The 20,819-nt window shown below is 47.0% G+C and overlaps 2 protein-coding genes across 2 annotated transcripts in view; one reads left to right on the top strand and one right to left on the bottom strand.

Moving 5' to 3' along the window:
* LOC148145029 (uncharacterized) overlaps positions 1–14,001 on the top strand; it is an 87,440-nt gene extending 73,439 nt beyond the window's left edge. Inside the window, 2 exon segments of the mRNA XM_087975650.1 lie at positions 11,522–12,429; positions 12,432–14,001. Coding sequence (XP_087831776.1) covers positions 11,522–12,429; positions 12,432–13,219 — 1,696 coding nt within the window. The 3' untranslated portion in view covers positions 13,220–14,001.
* Positions 1–20,819, bottom strand: part of LOC148145028 (uncharacterized) — a 58,048-nt gene that overhangs the window by 24,033 nt on the left and 13,196 nt on the right.

The raw sequence follows: 20,819 nt of genomic DNA, 5'->3' as shown, positions 1-20,819 counted from the left end.
ATACAGCGCAGAACAGGCCCTTCGGCCCTTGATGTTGCGCCAACCTGTGAACTATTCTCAGCTCATTCCCTGACACTATCCCAATATCATCCATGCGCTTATCGAAGGATTGTTTAAATCTCCCTAATGTGGCCGAGTTGACTACCTTAGCAGGTAGGGCATTCCACACCCTTCCCACTCTCTGCATAAAGAACTTGCCTCTGACACCTGTCTTTAATCTATCACCCCTCAATTTGTAGTTATGCCCCTAATACAAGCTGACTTCACCATTCTAGGAAAAGTTCTTTCACTGTCTACCCTATCTAATACTCTGATCATCTTATATGTCTCTATCAAATCCCCCCTTAGCCGCCTTCTTTCCAATGAGAACAGATCCAAGTCTCTCAGCCTTTCCTCATAAGACCCTCCCTCCAGACCAGGCAACATCCTGGTAAATCTCTTCTGCACCTTTTCCAATGCTTCCCACATCCTTCCTGAAATATGGGGACCAGAACTATACACAATATTCCAAGTGTGGCTGCACCAGCGTTTTGTATAGTTGCAGCATGATATTGCGGTTCCGGAACTCAATCCCTCTTCGAATGAAACCTAACACACCGTATGCCTTCTTAACAGCACTATCCACCTGAGTGGCAATTTTCAGGGATCTATGCACATGGACTCCAAGATCACTGCCTTCCTGTTATTCTTCCCAAAGTGAATCACCTCACATTTAGCTGCATTGAACTCCATTTGCCACCTCTCAGCCCAATTCTGCAGTTTATCCAAGTCCCCCTGCAACCTATAACATTCTTCCAAACTGTCCACTACTCCACCAACTTTAGTGTCGTCTGCAAATTTACTAATCCATCCACCTATGCCTGTGTCTAAGTCATTTAAAAAATGACAAACCGCAGTAGTCTGAAAACTGATCCTTGTGGTACACCACTAGTAACCGGACTCCAGGCTGAATATTTTCCATAAACCACCACTTGCTGTCTTCTTTCAGAAAGCTAGTTTGTAATCCTCAATCCTATGCCTCTGCATTTTCTCCAATAGCCTACCATGTGGAACTTTATCAAAGGCTTTACTGAGGTCCATTTACACCACGTCAACTGCCCTACCCTCATCTCCATGCTTGGTCACCTTCTCAAAAAACTCAATGAGGTTTATGAGACACGATCTGCCCTTGATGAAACAGTGTTGACTATCTGAAATCAAATTGTTGCTTGCTAGATGATTATTAATCCTATCTCTAATATTCCTTTCCAAAAGCTTTCCTTCAACAGACGTAAGGCTCACTGGTCTATAATTACCTGGGTCATCTCTGCTGCCCATCTTGAACAAGGGCACAACATTTGCAATCCTCCACTCTGGTACTAAATCGGTAGACAATGACAACTCAAATATCAAAGCCAAAGGCTCTGCCCTCTCCTCGCTAGCTTCCCAGAGAATCCTTGGATAAATCCAATCCGCCCTAGGGCACTTGTCTCCTCTCACTCCTTTTCTAGAATAGATAACACCTGTGTGCAACTAACCTCAATCCTTTCGAGTCTAATATCTCGTACCTCATTCTTCTCCTCGACAATATTCTCCTTTTCCTGAGTGAAGACCGATGAGAGATATTCATTAACACCTCTCCAATCTCCACAGGGCCCACACTCAACTTCCCACTTCTGTCTTTGACTGACCCTATTCCTACCCTAATCATCCTTTTATTCCTCACATACCTATAGAAAGCTTTAGGGTTCTCCTTTATGTGTTAAAGACTGCTCATGTCCTCTCTTTGCTCTTAACTCTCTCTTTAAACCCTTCCGAGCTGATCTGTAACTCTCCATCGCCTCATCTGAACCATCTTGCCTCATCAACACATGAGCCTCCTTCTTCTTTGTAACAAGAGATGCAATTTCTGTTGTAAACCATGGTTCCCTTACCTTATCACTCCCTGCCTGACAGGGACATACCTATCAAGGGCACACTATATCTGTTCCTTAAACCAGCTCCACACTTCAATTGTTCCCATCCCCTGCATTTTGCTACCCTATTCTATGCATCCTAAGTCTTGACTAATTGCATTATAATTGCCCTTGCCCCATCGATAACTCTTAACCTGTGGCATGTTCCTATCCCTTTAAATTGCTATATGAAACCTAACTGAATTATCGTCACTCTCTCCAAAGTGTTCACCTTCCACTAAATCAAACATCTGGCCTGATTCATTACCAAGCACCAGATCCAGTGTGACCTCCCCTTTTGTCGGCCCTTCGACATACTGTGTCAGAAAGCCTCTCCTTGGTCAAATGAACACTAGGATTATGGTTTGCTTCAGCAAGGTTTCACACTTTAATTTGTAACGGCTGGGAAAAGATTTGTCCAGCAAGACAGATATTAAAAGATTCTGTGTTCCTTGGAGAAACTGCGTGATTAACTTGGAATAAAATATCAATTTTCATATGTTTCTTAAGAGACAGTACAGCCTTAATTACAGAGTAAATCCAATAAAATGTAATAAAATTACATAATGGACAACAGATTAACCCAATGATATTTCCTGGGAAATAATGTTGTTTCACATGCATTATCTCCTCATACCTGTGCTTCAAGGTTAGCTAGGATGGTCAGTAATGTCCTATCTAGCTTAATTAGATCCATACTATGAAGAAGGCATTGTTTGCTTAATCTGTGATTCAGTTAGCTCAGGAATGCAGAAATGCAGCTTTTAGCTATTTTAAACACAGTGTTAATTTGCAGCCTGAAAACATGTTTTATATTACTTTATATTGAGATGCCATTTTGTGTTTAATAAAAGCTCCTGACAACAGCCTAAATCTAGGTATTAGATCCTCATCTGGTGTGGATCTACTCCGTCACTCAAAACAAAACTAGATTTACAATTTAAGGTCATACATGCTATTCTGCTAAATTAATCCAGTTGATTTTTTTTGTTTAAAAATGTGAAAATTTCATGAACAGTTCTTCCAGTTAATCACTGAATATTCAAATTTCTCTTCAAAATTAAAGATCATAACAAAACTGGGTGTCATTGTGGGATTTTGAAACTGGAGGGTGTGCTTGTGAAGCTTGAATGAACAATATTTCAAAGTGAATGTTATCGTGTTCAGTACTAAGACTTTCTGGAGATGAAAAATTTGCCCTTGTGTATTTTGCAACACTTAACCAAGGTCAGTTCCATAGAATATGCAGTCAGGTTGATGTGAGAGTTAAGAGCTGGGGAAAAAACATCAGACATAATGGAGGCAGGAGCACAGCAATTAGAGTTAGAAAGTTAGCCAAAAGTATAAAAACAGGAAGGAAAGTTTTGTCACTTTGTTAACTTTTTAAAGAAAAGCTGTGTTGGTTCTTTAAAAAATGAGTCTGGGGATTCAATAACGGAGGATAAAGAGATGGCAGATGAATTGAAAAGAGCTTGAATCTGTCTTCAGCAGCGAGGATACAAGTAACAGGTTAGAACTAGCTGGAAATCAGGAAATGAAAGGGAAGGAGGAACTGAAGACAATTACAATTACCAGGGAGGTAGTACTGAGTAAACTGTTGGAACTACAAGCTCACAAGTCCCAGGGGTCCAAAGGATTTCATTCTAGACCCTTAAATAAAAATTAGCTAGTGATATTGTTAATGCATTGGTTTTAATTTTCCAAACCTTATTAGTTTCAGGGGAGGTTTCTGTAGATTGGAAAACTCCCTTCTTCAAAAAGGTAGACCGAGAACAGGAAACTGCAGATCATTTACCTTAATATATGTCATAGGGAAAATGTTCAAAGCTATGATTAAAGATGTGATGACAGGGCACTTGTACGGTTTCAAGGTAATCAGGCAGCGTGAATGTGTTTTTGTCAATGGAAATAATGTTGTAATAATGTTTTGAAGAATGTCTCTCCCAACTGCGACTGAGTTGATAAATCTCATGTACCGACAGGGAATGGAATCCGTTAGCACAGTCCCCGCGTTTCCACGACTTCTCTTCGTTCTGGTGTCCTTTTGGCTCCCGGATTCTGATGAACAATTGAAACTGTGATCACACTCAGGAAATGTGTGCAGTTACTCCCTGCTGCGAATACTATAATGTTACTTCAGTCTGTGTAACTGGTTACAGCTCCATCCCATAGACAGCTCACTGGGGCACACTCTCTCTCGACAAGGGCAAAAGACATACAAAAGTGGAGTAACCAGACAAAATGCAGAAGCAATAAAATCTCGAACCACAGGGGAAAAAAATCTGTCAATAACAGCAGCAGCCTCAAAGAGCATACTGCGCATGTTTGCCGGTGTCAGCAATGCAGTGCGCATGCTCGCTGGTGTCAGCAAACAAATAGTGCGCATGCGAATCGCTATTGGCAAAAGAGGCGCGGGACCTTCTTTTGATTGACCAATAAGAAGCACAGGAGGACCGGAAGGACATTTGTCCTCCTGCCAATGAGAGGCACCCCATTGTCTGAATGCAGAAGTTGGACCATGAGGTTCTGAAGCTACTGCTGCTCGTGTCTGAATGAACATTGAGCTTCATCCCAGACTGCACATTCCTTCCTCTGTCCATTATCTATGAGTACCGCACTCTCTTCTCTTGCCACCTTTTCCATGTATTTTTTTCATTCTGGGATTCAGTTGTTGACTTGCAGCAACTAAAAGGAAAGAGTGAGTCGGGATGCGGACAGACTCTGGAAACGTTGCGCCAGGTCTGTGTCTCAATTGGCAAAATACACAGGTAGGTGGCTGGAAGAACACAGCAAGCCAGGCAGTATCAGGAGGTGGAGAAGTCAACGCTTCAGGTGTAATCCTTCTTCAGTACTGGGGATGGGTTTAGGGGGCGATGCAGATAAAGGGCTGGTTGGTGAAGTGGGGATAGATGTAGGAGAAAGTGAGGTCTGCAGATGCTGGAGATCAGAGCTGAAAATGTGTTGCTGGAAAAGCGCAGCAGGTCAGGCAGCATCCAGGGAACAGGAGAATCGACGCTTCGGGCATACGCCCTTCTTCAGGAGCATCCAGGATTCCTGAAGAAGGGCTTATGCCCGAAGTGTCGATTCTCCTGTTCCCTGGATGCTGCCTGACCTGCTGCGCTTTTCCAGCAACACATTTTCAGCTGGGGATAGATGTAGACAGGTAGAGGGTTCGACCTAGGCAAAAGGGAGGACTGCAGATGCTGGAAACCAGAGTTTAGATCAGAGTGGTGCTGGAAAAGCACAGCAAGTCAGGTAGCATCCGAGAAGCTGGAAAATCGACGTTTCGGGCAAAAGCCCTTCATCAGGAATTTCCCTAGAGCAGGGGAGTCCAAAGCTAGAGGACATATGTTTGAGGTGAGAGGGGAATGATTTAAAAGAGACGTGAAGGATAACTTTTTCACATAGACAGTTTTGCATGCATGGAACGAGCTGCCAGAGGAATTGGTGGAGGCTGGTACAATTATATTTAAAATGCATCTGGCTGGGTACATGGAACCGTGAGGGTCACATGCTGGCAAATGGGACTAGATTAATTTTGGATATCTGGTCATCATGGACAAGTTGGGCCAAAGGGTCTGTTTCCATGCTGTATGGCTCTTAATCGTCTTTGGTGAAAGCAGAAGTGTGGTTGTGAAGACTAGACTTTCAGAGCAGCTTTCGAAGATGTTTTGCCCTTACTGGGAGCAGAAGAATACAATGAAATCTTGCATTTGTGAGATAGCAACTGAGTAAAGGGAGTACATCTGCGATTTTGGTGAAAAATGGGAATTCATTGCACTATGGGGATGAAGCCCTACCCTATCCAGTTATTTCAGCTGGTGGATGAGACTCGGCAGTTCACGCAGGCAGTCAATCCAGTAATATTTTGTAAGTTCCACTTTGGAAATACAACCAGTCTGATTCAAGATTGGGATACAGACAGACTCTGACCTCACACCTTTAATGCATTGTCTAAGCTGAGATGACACCTTTTGTTATAAAACCTTAAGTTATCTCAAGAAAGTGTCTTACAGGAAGTTCTGGGATTTACATATTAATGATACCTGCAACCCATTCTGAAATATGAAAGGCTTAACAATCCAGGTTTGTTCAATATATCATTTCAGTGGCAGGACACCATAATGTTTTTCTATAAATTCTGTGCCTTATGATGTTATTCTCCACAACCATCTGATGAAGGAGCAGCACTCCAAATGCTAGTCCTTCCAAATAAACCTGTTGGACGATAACCTGGGTGTGTGTGATTAATTTTTTTTAAACTTTGTACAGGGTTAGGGTGGATTGACCATGCTAAAGTGCTCACTGTGTCCAGGGAGGTGCAGGTTTGTGTGACTTGGCTGTGCTAAATTACACATAGTGTCCAGGAATGGATTGGTCATGCTAAATTACCTGTAGTGCCCAGGAATGTGCAGGTTAGGGTTAATTGGCCAGGCTAACTTATCCAGAGTGAAGAGGGGCCTTTTGGTTCGCGATTGATCTAAAGAATCAATGGAAAGTGGTCTGTACAAAGCAAGGTTATCCGTTTAATAAGGCATCTTGACACAATTCTGTCCAGCAACACAGCGGTTAAAGCTTCAAAAATTACACATTATTTATTTAAGTTTTTTTAAGAGACAGTACAGCCTTAATTACAAGAAAATACCAATCAAATGTAGTAAGGTGACATGATTTACAGCAGGTTAATCCAAAGGGGTCTTAATTACGTAAATCATCGTGCCATGGTAGCAGCTGAAGGTTAGTTCAAATGGTCAATTAACATGTCAGTGTTCATTTTAAACAAACTCCATTGTCCTCTTATCTTTGGATTTTAGCTTAATTCTGCAAAACAGCAGGACAAGTTCACAGAGTTCAATCATTATTCTCAGCCATTTTGTTGTATTATTTGAAATTGAAAAGCCATTTTGTGGTTAGTAAAAATCTATATATACTTGTTGCATCTGACAATAACCTAAATTCAAATTTTAGATCCTCACCTGAAGCATCAGAGTCTGAGAGGTGACCTTCTAGACGTTTGTAAGAGGCATGGATATGGTGAATACCCAAGGTCTTTACCCCAGGGTAAGGGAGTCCAAAGCTCGAGGGCGTATGTTTGAGGTGAGAGGGGAATGATTTCAAAGGGACCTGAGGGGCAACTTCACGCAGAGAGTGGTGCATGTATGGAGCGAGCTGCCAGAGGGAGTAGTGGCGGCTGGTACAATTACAACATTTGAAAAGCATCTGGATGGGGATGTGAATACGAAGAGTTCAGAGGGATATGGGCGACATGCAGACAAGTGAGACGATATCTGAACAGATGAATTGGACCAAAGGGTCTGTTTCTGTGTTGTATGACACTAATCGTCTTTGGCGAAAGCAGAAGTGTGGTTGTGAAGACTGGACTTTCAGAGCAGCTTTCAAAGATGTTTTGTCCTTCCTGGGAGCAGAAGAAGATTAGATTATTTACAGTGTGGAAACAGGCCCTTCGGCCCAACAAGTCCACACCGACCCGCCGAAGCGCAACCCACCCATACTCCTACATTTACCCCTTTTAACGTAACACTACGGGCAATTTAGCATGGCCAATTCACCTGACCCGCACATCTTTGTGACTGTGGGAGGAAACCGGAGCACCCGGAGGAAACCCACGCAGACCCGGGGAGAATGTGCAAACTCCACACAGTCAGTCGCCTGAGTCAGGAATTGAACCCGGGTCTCTGGTGCTGTGAGGCAGCAGTGCTAACCACTGTGCCACCGTGGCGCCCAACAATGAAGTTACAATGAAATCTTGCATTTGTGAGACAGCGACTAAGTGAGTGAGTACATCCCAGATTTTGGTGGAAAGTGGAATTTCATTGCACTGTGGGGATGAAGCCATACCCTATGCAGTCATTTCTGCTGGTGGGTGAGACCAGACCTCAAGACTAGGGGGATTAGATTTAGGACAGAGATGAGGAGGAGAAAGTGAGGACTACTGCTTTTCCTGTGGTGCAGTGAATCTATGGAATTCTCTTCATTAAGTATATTCAAAATGGGTTTTTGCATAGTTGGGGAATTAAGGGTAGTTGGGGCAATGCTGCGAGGAGGAGCTGAGACGATGGATAGATCGGCCATGATCACAATGAAGAACGGGGCAGGCTAGATGGGCAAAATGGCTGACTCCTTTTATTACTGTGAAACTATTTCCCACAGCTAACCCACCTAATCTGCACATCACTGGGCACTACGGGTAATTTAGCATAGCGAATCTACTCTAACCTGCACCTACCTGGACACCATGGGTAATTTAGCACAGCCAATCCAACCAAATCCGCACAACACTGAACACTGGGTAATTTAACATGGTCAATCCACCCGAACCTGGACAAAGTTAAACATCACACAACACCAGGTTATAGCCCAATGGGTTTATTTGGAAGTACTCGCTTTTGGAGCACTGCTCCTTCATCAGGTGGTTGTGGAGTACAAGATCATAAGGCACAGAATTTATGGAAGAAGATTATAGTGTCCTGTCACTGAAATGATATATTGAACAAATCTGGATTGTTACCTCTTTCATCTTTTACAGTGGGTTGCAACTATCATTCATATGTAAATCTCGATAACATAAGGTTTTATAACGAAAGGTAACAACATCTGGGCGGCATGATGGCTCAGTGGTTCTTAATTCTGCCTCACAGCACTTGGGACCCAGGTTCAATTCCAGCCACTGGCCACAGTCTGTGTTGAGTTTGCATATTCTCCCCATGTCTGCATGAGATTTCTCCAGGTGCTCCGGTTTCCTCCCACAATCCAAAAGTATGCAGGTTAGGTGAATTGGCCAAGCTTAAATTGCCCAGTGTGTTACATGCATTGGTCAGGGGCAAATATGGGGAATGGGGCCTGGTGGGTTACTCTTTGGAGGGTTGGGGAACCAAAACTTCTTCAGAGCTGAGAACAGACCAACATCTTACTCTGTGGGAACAGGGAGATCAACAGAGGACAGAGAAACCAGGACCTGAAATCCGACCTGACACCGGATTACTGTGATCAGTGTTTTGATTTGCAATGCCAACCCTCTACCTTCACCTAGCTTCCCGTTTGACTACCCCCTCGATATTCAGGATCCAATCCTTGTCGTCCTGAAGCCATGTCTCTGTAAGGAGTCTCAGATCATAATGATTCTCTTCAATGTGTGCAGTCAATTCATTCACTTTTGTAACAGTGCAGCACACATGCAGACACACTGTTTTCGGTTTACATTTTAATGATCTTTGCAATCCAGTTTTAATTGCTGGGACATTTACTCTCCTTGTCTCCATCATTCTGTGATGTTCATTCCCCACATCACTACATTGCTCACTGGCCTTGATTGGGATTGGCCGTGCGAAATTACCCATAGTGCCCAGGGATGTGCAGGTTAGGTGTATTTGTCAGGGGAATGGGTCTGGGTGGGTTCCCCTTCAGAGGGTCGGTGTGGACTCGTTGGGCCGAGTGGCCTGCTCCCACACTGTGGGGATTCTCTGAAGCGAAGGGATGTTACCAAATGGTGCAGGGCAGCGCAGGCGCAGTGCGTGCGCCCGGCTTGGCCCCGCCCATCCGCTCCTTTCGTGACGTCACAACACAGAAGTGACACTGAATGAATGAAAACCCTTCCGTCTGGGCAAATCCTGGGGCGGGAAAATCTGTTCACTTGCAGCAACGGGAGTGAATCCAGGGAGGGAGCAGACCCTGTCAACTCAGGTATGGGAGTTAATTACCAGGTGAGGAGGACAGAGATTGGGAGGAGGAGATATCTTTTCTGTTTTCCTTTTCAAATGCACCCGATTTCCACAAGTAAATGCAACAGGTATAAGTACAGCACATGCAGCTTCAAACCGGCTGTGCATCCTCTGTTCTTCCTCTGCCTTGGCTCCAGCACTTTTTTGGCTTTCTTTCCCTCCCCCCTCAGCTGCCCGGTGTTCATACCTCAATGTTTTCCCGGTTGTCTTTTGTGGGCTTTGAAAACTTTCCCAATCGTCTGGATACAGGATTTGGGAGATTATGTTGTAGCTGTCCAGAACATTGGTTCGGCCACATTTGGAATATTGTGTGCAGTACTGGTCTCTCTGCTGTAGGAAGGATGTCATAGAGTCATGGATGTTGTGAAACTTGAAAGGGTTCAGAAAAGATTGGCAAGGATGTTGTCAGGGTTTGAGCTGAACAGGATGGGGCTGTTTTCCCTTGAGTACCAGAGGCTGAGGGGTGACCCTATAGATTTCTATAAAATCATGAGGGGCATGGATAGGATAAATAGACAAGGTGTTTCCCTGGAATGGGGGAGTCCAGAACTCGAGGGTAATAGGTTTAGGGTTGGGGGGAGATTTAAAAGGGCCCTAAGGGGCTACTCTTATATTCAGAGGGTGGTGCATGTAAGGAATGAGCTGCCAGAGGAAGTGGTGGCTGGTACAATTACAGCATTTAAAAGGCATCTCGCTGGGTATATGAATAGAAAGGGTTTAGAGGGATATGGGCCAAGGGTTTAGAGGGATATGCTGTCAAATGTGACTAATGATTTAGGATATCTGATCGGCATGGATGCGTTGGACCGAAGGGACTATTTCTGTGCTGGACATCTGGTAGACAATGGTCCTCAGAATTCTGTTCCCATTAGGCTCACCCTTAACCCTATTGCACATGATCTTGGCGACAGTATCACATTCTGAAATGAGAAAAGATCTATAAATGTGCAAGGGAATAGTTCCGTTCTGGGTGTGTACATGGAGTTGGAGAGAGTTACTGAAGTGTGTCAGTGTTAATGCCTTGATGTCTCATTTTGCTCCCACCTTCTCGGGGTCGTTAACTATTTTGTGTCTGGTCCTTCCTCAAGAAGCTGCATTGCAGATTCACCCTGAATGGACACTTTTTTTTTGCTTCCCAAAATCAGACCTGCTCACTCTCGGCAGGATCCCAATGTTGTGAAAGATATTAACTTTCAGGTGGAGGTATCCAAAATTCAGAGAGATGTCAGTCTTGATGTTTTTGCTTTTTCTGCCCCTGTAAGGTCCTGAATCAGCACCTTCAGGGGAATTAGTTAGAGCGGAGTGAGAACAGAGGGGGAGAGAGAGTGGGATGGTGCTTTCAATTTTGTGAAACAACAAAAGAATATTCCACAGAAAGTAGAATTGCTTGTTCTGAATTTCTACCCTGCACTGATAATCCCTTTTGTAATCCCTTTTTGCAGAGTATTTGAAAATCTGAAGACTGAAGTTTCAAAATCAAAGAATGAAGGGCTTACGCCCGAAACATTGACTCTCCTGATCCCCGGACGCTGCCTGACCTGCTGTGCTTTTTGACTCACTGTCCAGCGTCTGCAGTCCTCACTTTGATGTCAATGTCTGACAGTCACTCAATCCAATGGGACCACAACGATTTTTGACTGTGATTTCTGTGAGAGGAATCAATGCTTTTTGGTTCCTGTTTGAGGACGTTTTCAGCATCAGTGGGACTGGACGAGAGACCCAATTGTGGCAGCACACTGTGTGTGGAGCCTGAAACAGTTATACGGCCTGGAAAAGGGATTTCACAGCAGGGAGGGGCTCCCCATGTGTTTGTGAGCAGCTGAAGCTGTGGCCATGGAGAAACCTGAGGAATCTCACCCCGTGGAAGTGTGGCGACTGTGGGAAAGGCTTCCGTGTCCCGTCTGCCCTGGAGACCCATCGGCGCAGTCACACCGGGGAGAGGCCATTCCCGTGCACCGACTGCGGGAAGGCCTTCAGACATTCCACCCACCTGCTGGCCCACCACCGGGTCCACACGGTGGAGAGGCCCTTCAGCTGCCCAGATTGTGGGAAGGCCTTCAGACATTCCTCCACCCTGCTGAGACACCAGCGTGTCCACACCAGAGAGAGACCCTTCAGCTGCCCAGATTGTGGGAAGGCCTTCAGACATTCCTCCACCTTGCTGACACACCAGCGTGTCCACACCGGGGAGAGGCCCTTCAGCTGCCCTGAGTGCGGGAAGGCCTTTACCCAGGTCTCCTCCCTGATGAGGCACCAGCGGGTCCACACGGGGGAGAAGCCCATTAGCTGCCCCGAGTGCGGGAAGGCCTTTACCGACATCTCCTCCCTGATGAGACACCAGCAGACCCACACTGGGGAGAGGCCGTTCACCTGCTCTCAGTGCGGGAAGGGCTTCACCCGCTCCTCCAACCTGCGGAGCCACCAGCGGGTCCACACGGGGGAGAGGCCCTTCAGCTGCCCCAAGTGTGGGAAGGCCTTTACCCAGGTCTCCTCCCTGATGAGGCACCAGCGGGTCCACACTGGGGAAAGGCCCTTTAGCTGCCCAGAGTGCGGGAAGGCCTTTACCCACGTCTCCTCCCTGATGAGGCACCAGCGGGTCCACACCGGGGAAAGGCCCTTCAGCTGCCCTGAGTGTGGGAAGGCCTTCAGTGTTTCCTCCACCCTGCGGAGCCACCAGCGCGTCCACACGGGGGAGAGGCCCTTCAGCTGCCCCGAGTGTGGGAAGGCCTTTACCAACGTCTCCGCACTGCAGAAGCACCACGTATCCACACGGGGGAGAGGCCCTTCAGCTGCCCCGAGTGTGGGAAGGCCTTTACCAACGTCTCCGCCCTGCAGAAGCACCAGCGGATCCACACGGGGGAGAAGCCCTTTAGCTGCCCCGAGTGCGGGAAGGCCTTTACCGACGTCTCCTCCCTGATGAGGCACCAGCGGACCCACACTGGGGAGAGGCCGTTCACCTGCTCTCAGTGCGGGAAGGGCTTCACCCGCTCCTCCAACCTGCGGAGCCACCAGCGGGTCCACACAGGGGAGATGCCCTTCAGCTGCCCCGAGTGTGGGAAGGCCTTCAGTGATTCCTCCTCCCTGCTGAAGCACCACTGGGTCCACACGGGGAAGAAGCCGTTCACCTGCTCTCAGTGCGGGGAGGGCTTCACCCGCTCCTCCAACCTGCTGAGCCACCAGCGGATCCACACGGGGGAGAGGCCCTTCAGCTGCTCTCAGTGCGGGAAGGCCTTCAGCGATTCCTCCAACCTGATGATCCACATGCGTGTCCACACCGGGGAGAGGCCGTTCACCTGCTCTCAGTGCGGGAAGGCCTTCACCCGCTCCTCCAACCTGTGGAGCCACCAGCGGGTCCACACGGGGGAGAGGCCCTTCAGCTGCCCCGAGTGTGGGAAGGCCTTCAGCACATCCTCCACCCTGCTGAGACACCAGAGGATCCACACCGGGGAGAGGCCGTTCACCTGCTTTCAGTGCGGGAAGGGCTTCTCCTGCTCCTCCCACCTGCTGACCCACCAGCGAGTTCACGTGCCATTGCAGGGGGATTGAAGGAATGATGGCCGAGTGCCAATATCGATTGGACCATCAACCCACTTCCAGGGATTCCCGGGTTCGAATCCCGCCACGACAGATGGCGGAATTGGTATTCGGTCAGAAATGTGGAGTTCGGAATCTAACGATGAGACCGTTTCAGGGAGGGGGTGGTGCGGGGGAGAAAGCCCCCATCTGTATCACTCTCTCCCTTGTTAGAGAAGGGAACCGCCATTGTGGGAAAGGATTCACTCAGTCGTTCCAGCTGCACCCTTTACCCGGTCTGGCCTACACGTGATTCTAGACCCACAGCAGTCTGGAAGACTCTACACTGCCCCTTCCTGGCAAATGAGCAGGGAGAAACTTACTTGGAGACAGGGTATGGGTTGAAATTGCTGAGTGAGGCAATACTTGCTCCAGGGTACAGCTGTACCAAGGATCCAATTACAAAGGGACAACTTGGTGCTGGCCAAGAGTAAAGACAGTGAGGGGGGTGGGACAAGGGGAGGTGTGGTGTGTGCACTTTCACCTTGAGTTGTTCAAAAAGCAACTGCTTTTTCTCTGCCTTTTTGCTGGGGGGATCTGAAGCTGTAACAAAGTTGGGTTGCAATAAAGGTTACCCTGAACTTACCACCGGGCTCAGACTCTCATTGAAAGCTTTGAGCTTCAAGAGGTTTTTGTTTTAAAGCTGCTCATTTCTTTCAGCCTCCTGCACTAAGTTTAGAACATAGAACAATCCAGCGCAGAACAGGCCCTTCGGCCCTTGATGTTGCGCCGACCTGTGAACTATTCTCAGTTCGTTCCCCAACACTATCTCAAAATCAACCATGCGCTTATCTAAGGATTGTTTAAATCTCCCGAATGTGACTGAGTTGACTACCTTAGCAGGTAGGGCATTCCACGCCCTTATCATTCTCTGCATAAAGAACTTGCCTCTAACATCTGTCTTAAATCTATCACCCCTCACTTTGAAGTTATGCCCCCTGACATCAGCATCCTAGGAAAGAGTCTTTCACTGTCTCCCCTATCTAATCCTCTGATCATCTTGTATGTCTCTATCAAATCCCATCTTAGCCTTCTTCTTTGCAATGAGAACAGATCCAAGTCTCTCAGCCTTTCCTCATAAGACCCTCCCTCCAGACCAGGCAACAACCTGGTAAATCTCCTTTGCTCCTTTTCCAATGCTTCCCACATCCTTCCTGAAATATGGGGACCAGAACTATACACAATATTCCAAGTGTGGCTGCACCAGCGTTTTGTATAGTTGCACCGTGATATTGCAGTTCCAGAAATCAATCCCTCTACGAATGAAACCTAACACACCGTGTGCCTTCTTAACAGCACTATCCACCTGCGTGGCAACTTTCAGGGATCTATGCACCTGGACTCCAAGATCACTGCCTTCCTGATATTCTTCCCAAAGTGAATCACCTCACATTTAGCTGCATTGAACTCCATTTGCCACCTCTCAGCCCAATTCTGCAGTTTATCCAAGTCCCCCTGCAACCTATAACATTCTTCCAAACTGTCCAGTACTCCACCGACTTTAGTGTCAGCTGCAAATTTACTAATCCATCCACCTATGCCTGTGTCTAAGTCATTGATAAAAATGACAAACTGCGGTAGTCCCAAAACAGATCCTTGTGGCACACCACTAGTAACCGGACTCCAGGCTGAATATTTTCCATAAACCACCACTCGCTGCCTTCTTTCAGAAAGCCAAACTGCTAAATCACCCTCAATCCCATGCCTCTGCATTTTCTCCAACAGCCTACCATGTGGAACCTTTACTGAGGTCCATGTACACCATGTCAACTGCCCTACCCTCATCTCCATGCTTGGTCACCTTCTCAAAAAACCCAATGAGGATTGTGAGACACAATCTGCCCTTGATGAAACCATGTTGACTATCTGAAGTCAAATTGTTGCTTGTTAGATGATTGTAAATCCTATCTCTAATATTCCTTTCCAAAAGCTTTCCTTCAACAGAAGTAAGGCTCACTGGTCTATAATTACCTGGGTCATCTCTGCTGCCCTTCTTGAACAAGGGCACAACATTTGCAATCCTCCAGTTCTCAAGTACTAAGCCTGTAGACAATGACGACTCAAATATCAAAGCCAAAGGCTCTGCTATCTCCTCCCTCGCTTCCCAGAGAATCCTCGGATAAATCCCATCCGGTCCAGGGCACTTGCCTATTTTCACTCCTTCTAGAAATGATAACATCTGTGTGCAACTAACCTCGATCCTTTCAAGTCTAATATCTCGTACCTCATTCTTCTCCTCTACAATATTCTCCTTTTCCTGAGTGAAGACCGATGAGAGATATTCATTAACACCTCTCCAATCTCCACAGGGCCCACATTCAACTTCCCCCTTCTATCTTTGACTGGCCCTATTCCTACCCTAATCATCCTTTTATTCCTCACATTCCGATAGAAAACTTTAGGTTCTCCTTTATTCTATTTGTTAAAGACTGTTCATGTCCTCTCTTTGCTCTTAACTGTCTCTTTAAATCCTTCCTAGCTGATCTGTAACTCTCCATCGCTTCTGAACCATCTTGCCTCATCAACACATAAGCCTCCTCCTTCTTTGGAACAAGAGATGCAATTTCTGTTGTAAACCACGGTTCCCTTACCTTATCACTTCCTCCCTGCCTGACAGGAACATATCTATCAAGGACACACAATATCTGTTCCTTAAACCAGCTCCACACTTCAATTGTTCCCATCCCCTGCATTTTGCTACCCTATTCTATGCATTCTAAGTCTTGCCTAATTGCATTATAATTGCCCTTGCCCCATCGATAACTCTTGACCTGTGGCATGTTCCTATCCCTTTACATCGCTCAATGAAACCTAACTGAATTATGGTCATTCTCTCCAAAGTGCTCACCTTCCACTAAATCAAACACCTGGCCTGGTTCATTACCAAGCACCAGATCCAGTGTGACCTCCCCTCTTGTCGGCCCTTCAACATACTGTGTCAGAAAGCCTCCTGCACTCACGGGACTAAAACTGATCCATCCGACGTACTAGAGTGAAAGCATTTCCAGTCAATGTTGGGGAAGTTAAAGTTCCCCATAATGACCACCCTGTTCCTTTCACTCCTACCCTAAAAAATTTTGCTAATCCCCTCTTCCAACTCCCTGGAACTCTGCGGAGGCCTATAAAAAAAATTCCAAGCAGTGTGACCTCTCCTCTCCTGTTTCTAACCTCAGCCCACATTACCTCAGTAGATGAGTCCTCTTCAAAAGTTCTGTCAGCCACCGTTATACTATCCTTGACTAACAAGGCCACGCCTCTCCCTCTTTTACCACCTTGGCTGTTCTTAATGAAAGATCAAAACCCTGGAACCTGCAACATCCATTCCTCACCCTGCCCTCTCCATGTCTCCGAAATGGCCACAACATCCAAGTCCCAGGTACCTATCCGTGTTGCAAGCTCCCCTACCGTATTGCAGATACTCTGGCATTGAAGTAGAAACACTTCAAACCACTTTGTTGTCTGCCAGCACATTCCTGTGACCCTGAAATCATGTCCCTGTCCTTCCTACTCTCATCCTCCTGTGCACTACAGCTACACCCTCAGTTCCCACCCCCCCGCTGAGCTAGTTTAAACCCACTCGAATAGCACCAGCAAATTTCCCACCCAGGATATTAGTACCCCTCTGGTTAAAGTGAAGACTGTCCTGTTTGTACAAGTCCCACCTTCCCAGAATGAGTCCCAATTATCCTGAAAAAACCTGAAATCCTCCCTCCTGCACCATCCTTGTAGCCACGTGTTCAGCTGATATCTCTCCCTATTCCTTGCCTTGCTATCACGTGGCACGGGTAACAAACCAGAGATAACCACTCTGTTTGTTCAAGCCCTCAGCTTCCACGCTAGCTCCCTGAAATCCTGCCTTACATCCCTATTCCTCTTTATTTTGTGGTTAGCACTGCTGCCTCACAGCACCAGAGCCCCCGGTTCAATCCACCCCCACCCCCCCCGCCGCGTCTGCGTGGGTTTCCTCCCACAGTCCAAAGACATGCGAGTTAGGGTGAATTGGCCAAGCTAAATTGCCCAGTAGTGTTTGGTGACAGGGAATGGGGCTGGGTGTTTTGCTCTTCGGCGGGTCGGTGTGGACTTGTTGGGCCGATGGGCCTGTTTCCACACTGTAGGGAATCTGATCTAAAGTTCTGGAATTTATATATTGATGAACTGAAACCTGCAACCCCTTCTAAAAGATGAAGGACTCAGCAGCGGTCCAGGTTTGTTCCAAATATTGCATCGGTTGCATGACACTGTGATGTTTTGCTATTAACTCTGTGTCTTATGATCCAGCAGCACAGCGACACGCAGAACGAGCAGCGCTGCAGAAGCCAGTGCTTCCAAATACACCTGGGTGGGCGGGGATAACACAGAGGGGTGTGGTTTACGATCTGCATTTGGAGGGGGCGGGGCTTACGCGTCACCTTGGAGGTGGAGGGGCGGGACCAGGGAGCGTGGCCATCCCGAGGCCGGAAGTATGCCCGCGGCCTGTTTCCTCCGCTGGAGCTTCGGCTGCAGCAAGTAAGGTAAAGCTTTATGAATATTTCCTTTTACAGAGTTTGTATTTAATAACCAGTAATGGCTACTCAATATCATCAGAAAGTCCCAAAATGCAATTCATTTCAATCCAGTGCAGATAAGCACTAAGAGTTAATTTTCTACGGGAATCAACAGCCTCAGCACTAAAATGGTCTCACAAGGGAACGGCTGTGAATGTTATCACTTGGTGTCCTGTTCACACAGATTCACCGATGCTGAGGCAAACGTTCTTAATTGCCTTACAGCATCCTGTTATCACTTGGTGAGCCCAGGTGTCCCTATGTTTAAGTTCTGCCCTCTTTCTGAGCCTTCCTGCCAGTTTATTTTCTAGTGCAGTAAATGTATTTAATAATTCAGCATTACATTTTAGTCTGAATGTTTAAAGACAAGTTTTAAGGCTATAGACTTTATCACCCAGATGCCCACATCCTCATTCCTCCCTTTGATTGCACCACGATCACTGAAAGTGAAGGATACTCCAAACGAATGCCCTTCAAGGTGGTCCAGCCATCAACATCCTGTAGAGTGGCACCACCATCTTCGCAGCTCATCTGGTCATATTTATCATCGCCATCGACACGTGTGGGTGAGCCATCAGATCGCAAAAGGAGCATCTTCTGGGGCAAATCTATATCACTAAGGGACCTCATAAGCCTAGCAATTAAATACCTAACAATACCAATACCGACAAACAGACATAGCTAAATTGATAAGCCAATTGTACCATCAACCCGATCTGCAGTTTCCCCAACTGGTCCCTTCAGTCATTCTGTCAAGGAATACCTGGATCTCTTCTTGTATCTTAGTAATATTGCCAGTCAGATCGGGAATGCCCATAGTGCATTTATCTCGGACAATGGTGCAGACCTCACCCTCCTGGGCCTGTATATAGTCTAAGGCATACCGTTTTCAACATGGAGTCGCTTGAACGATGGCGTGAGCTGCCAGAGGAAGTGATGGGTGCTGATACGATGACAAGTTAAAAGGCTCCTGGACGGGCATCTGAAAATGAAGGGTTCAGATGGGTCAGGGCCAAGTGATGGCAAATGCAACTGGAGTCATAGAGATGTACAGCACAGAAACAGACCCTTCGCTCCAACGCATCCTTGCTGACAAGATAGCCAACACAATTTAGTCCCAGCTGCCAGCACCCAGCCCATATAGGGGCCAAGTGATGGCAAACGTGACTAGATTAATTTAGGATATCTGGGCAGGTTGGGCCAAAGGGTCTGTTTCTGCACTCTGTGACTCTAATTGTCTTCAGTGGAATCAGGAGTGTGGTTGTGAAGGCTGGTTTTTCAGAACATGTTTTGCCCTGACTGGGAGCAGAAGCGTTTGACTGAAGTGTGTTGGAGTTAATGCCTTGACGTCTCATTTTACTCCCACCTTCCCGGGGTCGATAATCATTTTGTGTCTGGTCCTTTCTCAAGAAACTGCATTGCAGGTTCACCCTGAATTGACACTTTTTTTTTTGCTTCCCAAAATCAGACCTGCTCACTCTCGGCAGGATCCCAATGTTGTGAAAGATATTAACTTTCAGGTGGAGGTATCCAAAATTCAGAGAGATGTCAGTCTTGACGTTTTTGCTTTTCTGCCCCTGTAAGATCCTGAATCAGCACCTTCAGGAGAATTAGATAGAGCAGAGTGAGAACAGAGGGGGAAGAGGGTGTGTGAGTGCTTTCAATTTTGTGGAACAGCTAAAGAAAAGAATATTCCACAGAAAGTAGAATTGCTTGTTCTGAATTTCTACCCTGCACTGATAGTGATGACTTTTGTAATCTGTTTTTAACAGTGTATTTGAAGATCTGAAGACTGAAGCTTCAAAATCAACAAATTTGAAGGGCTTATTCCTGAAACATTGACTCTCCTGCTCCTCTGATGCTGCCTGACCTGTTGTGCTTTTCCAGCGGCACACTTTTCGACACTGACTCTCCAGCGTCTGCAGTCCTCACTTTGACGTCAATGTCTGACAGTCACTCAATCCATCGGGACCGCAACGATTTTCAACTATGATTCTGTGAGAAGGAGCAAAGTTTTGGTTCCTGTTTGAGTAAGTTTCCAGCATCCGTGGGACTGGATCATAGACCATACTGTTGCAGTGCACTGAGCGTAGACCCTGAAACAGTTATACGGCCTGGGAAGAGGAATTCACTGTGGGGAGGGGCTCCACACGCATTTGTGTGTAACTGAAGCTTCGGCCATGGAGAAACCCGAGGAATCCAGCCCCGTGGAGAAACGATGGAAGTGTGGCGACTGCAGGAAAAGCTTCTGTGTCCCATCTGTCCTGGAGACTCATCGGCGCAGCCACACCAGGGAGAGCCCGTTCCCCTGTCCCGTCTGCGGGAAGGGCTTCAGCACTTCCTCCACCCTGCTAACCCACCAGCGGATCCACACTGGGGAGACGCCCTGCAGCTGCCCAGTGTGCAGGAAGGCCTTCAGCGATTCCTCCACCCTGCTGAGGCACCAGCGGGTCCACATGGGGGAGAGGCCCTTCAGTTGCCCCGGGTGCGGGAAGAGATTTACCCAGGCCTCCAGCCTGCTGACCCTCCAGCGGATCCACAAAGGAGAGAGGCACTTCAGCTGCCCCCTGTGCGGGAAGGGCTTCGCTAGCTCTACCAACCTCCGGAGGCACCAGGGAGTTCATGTACCATTGCAGGGGGATTGAAGGCGTGATGGCTGAGTGCCAGTATCGACTGGACTATCAACCCAGTTCCAGGGGCTCCCGGGTTTGAATCCCACTGCAGCAGATGGTGCGATACAGGGTATGGGTTGAAATTGCTGAGTGAGGCAACACTTCCTCCAGTTTAAGGCTGTACCAAGGACCCAATTACAAAGGGACAACTTGGTGGTGACCAATAGTAAAGAAGTGAGGTGGGTTGGGGGGTGGTGGGGTAGCGTGTGCGCTTTGACCTTGAACGGTTTAAAAAGCAGCTACTTTTTCTCTGCCTTTTTGCTGAGGGGGTTTGAAGGTGTAACAAAGTTGGATCTCAATAAAAGTTACCTGAATTTACCCCCGGCTCAGACTCTCATTGAAAGCTTTGAGCTCCAA

The sequence above is a fragment of the Chiloscyllium plagiosum genome, unplaced genomic scaffold, assembly GCF_037043375.1.
Source record: "Chiloscyllium plagiosum isolate Xiang-an unplaced genomic scaffold, Cpla_swu_hap1 HiC_scaffold_27, whole genome shotgun sequence".
NCBI lineage: Eukaryota > Metazoa > Chordata > Chondrichthyes > Orectolobiformes > Hemiscylliidae > Chiloscyllium > Chiloscyllium plagiosum.
Note: the sequence above shows the minus strand (reverse complement) of the source record. Positions and strands in the feature narration are given on the sequence as shown.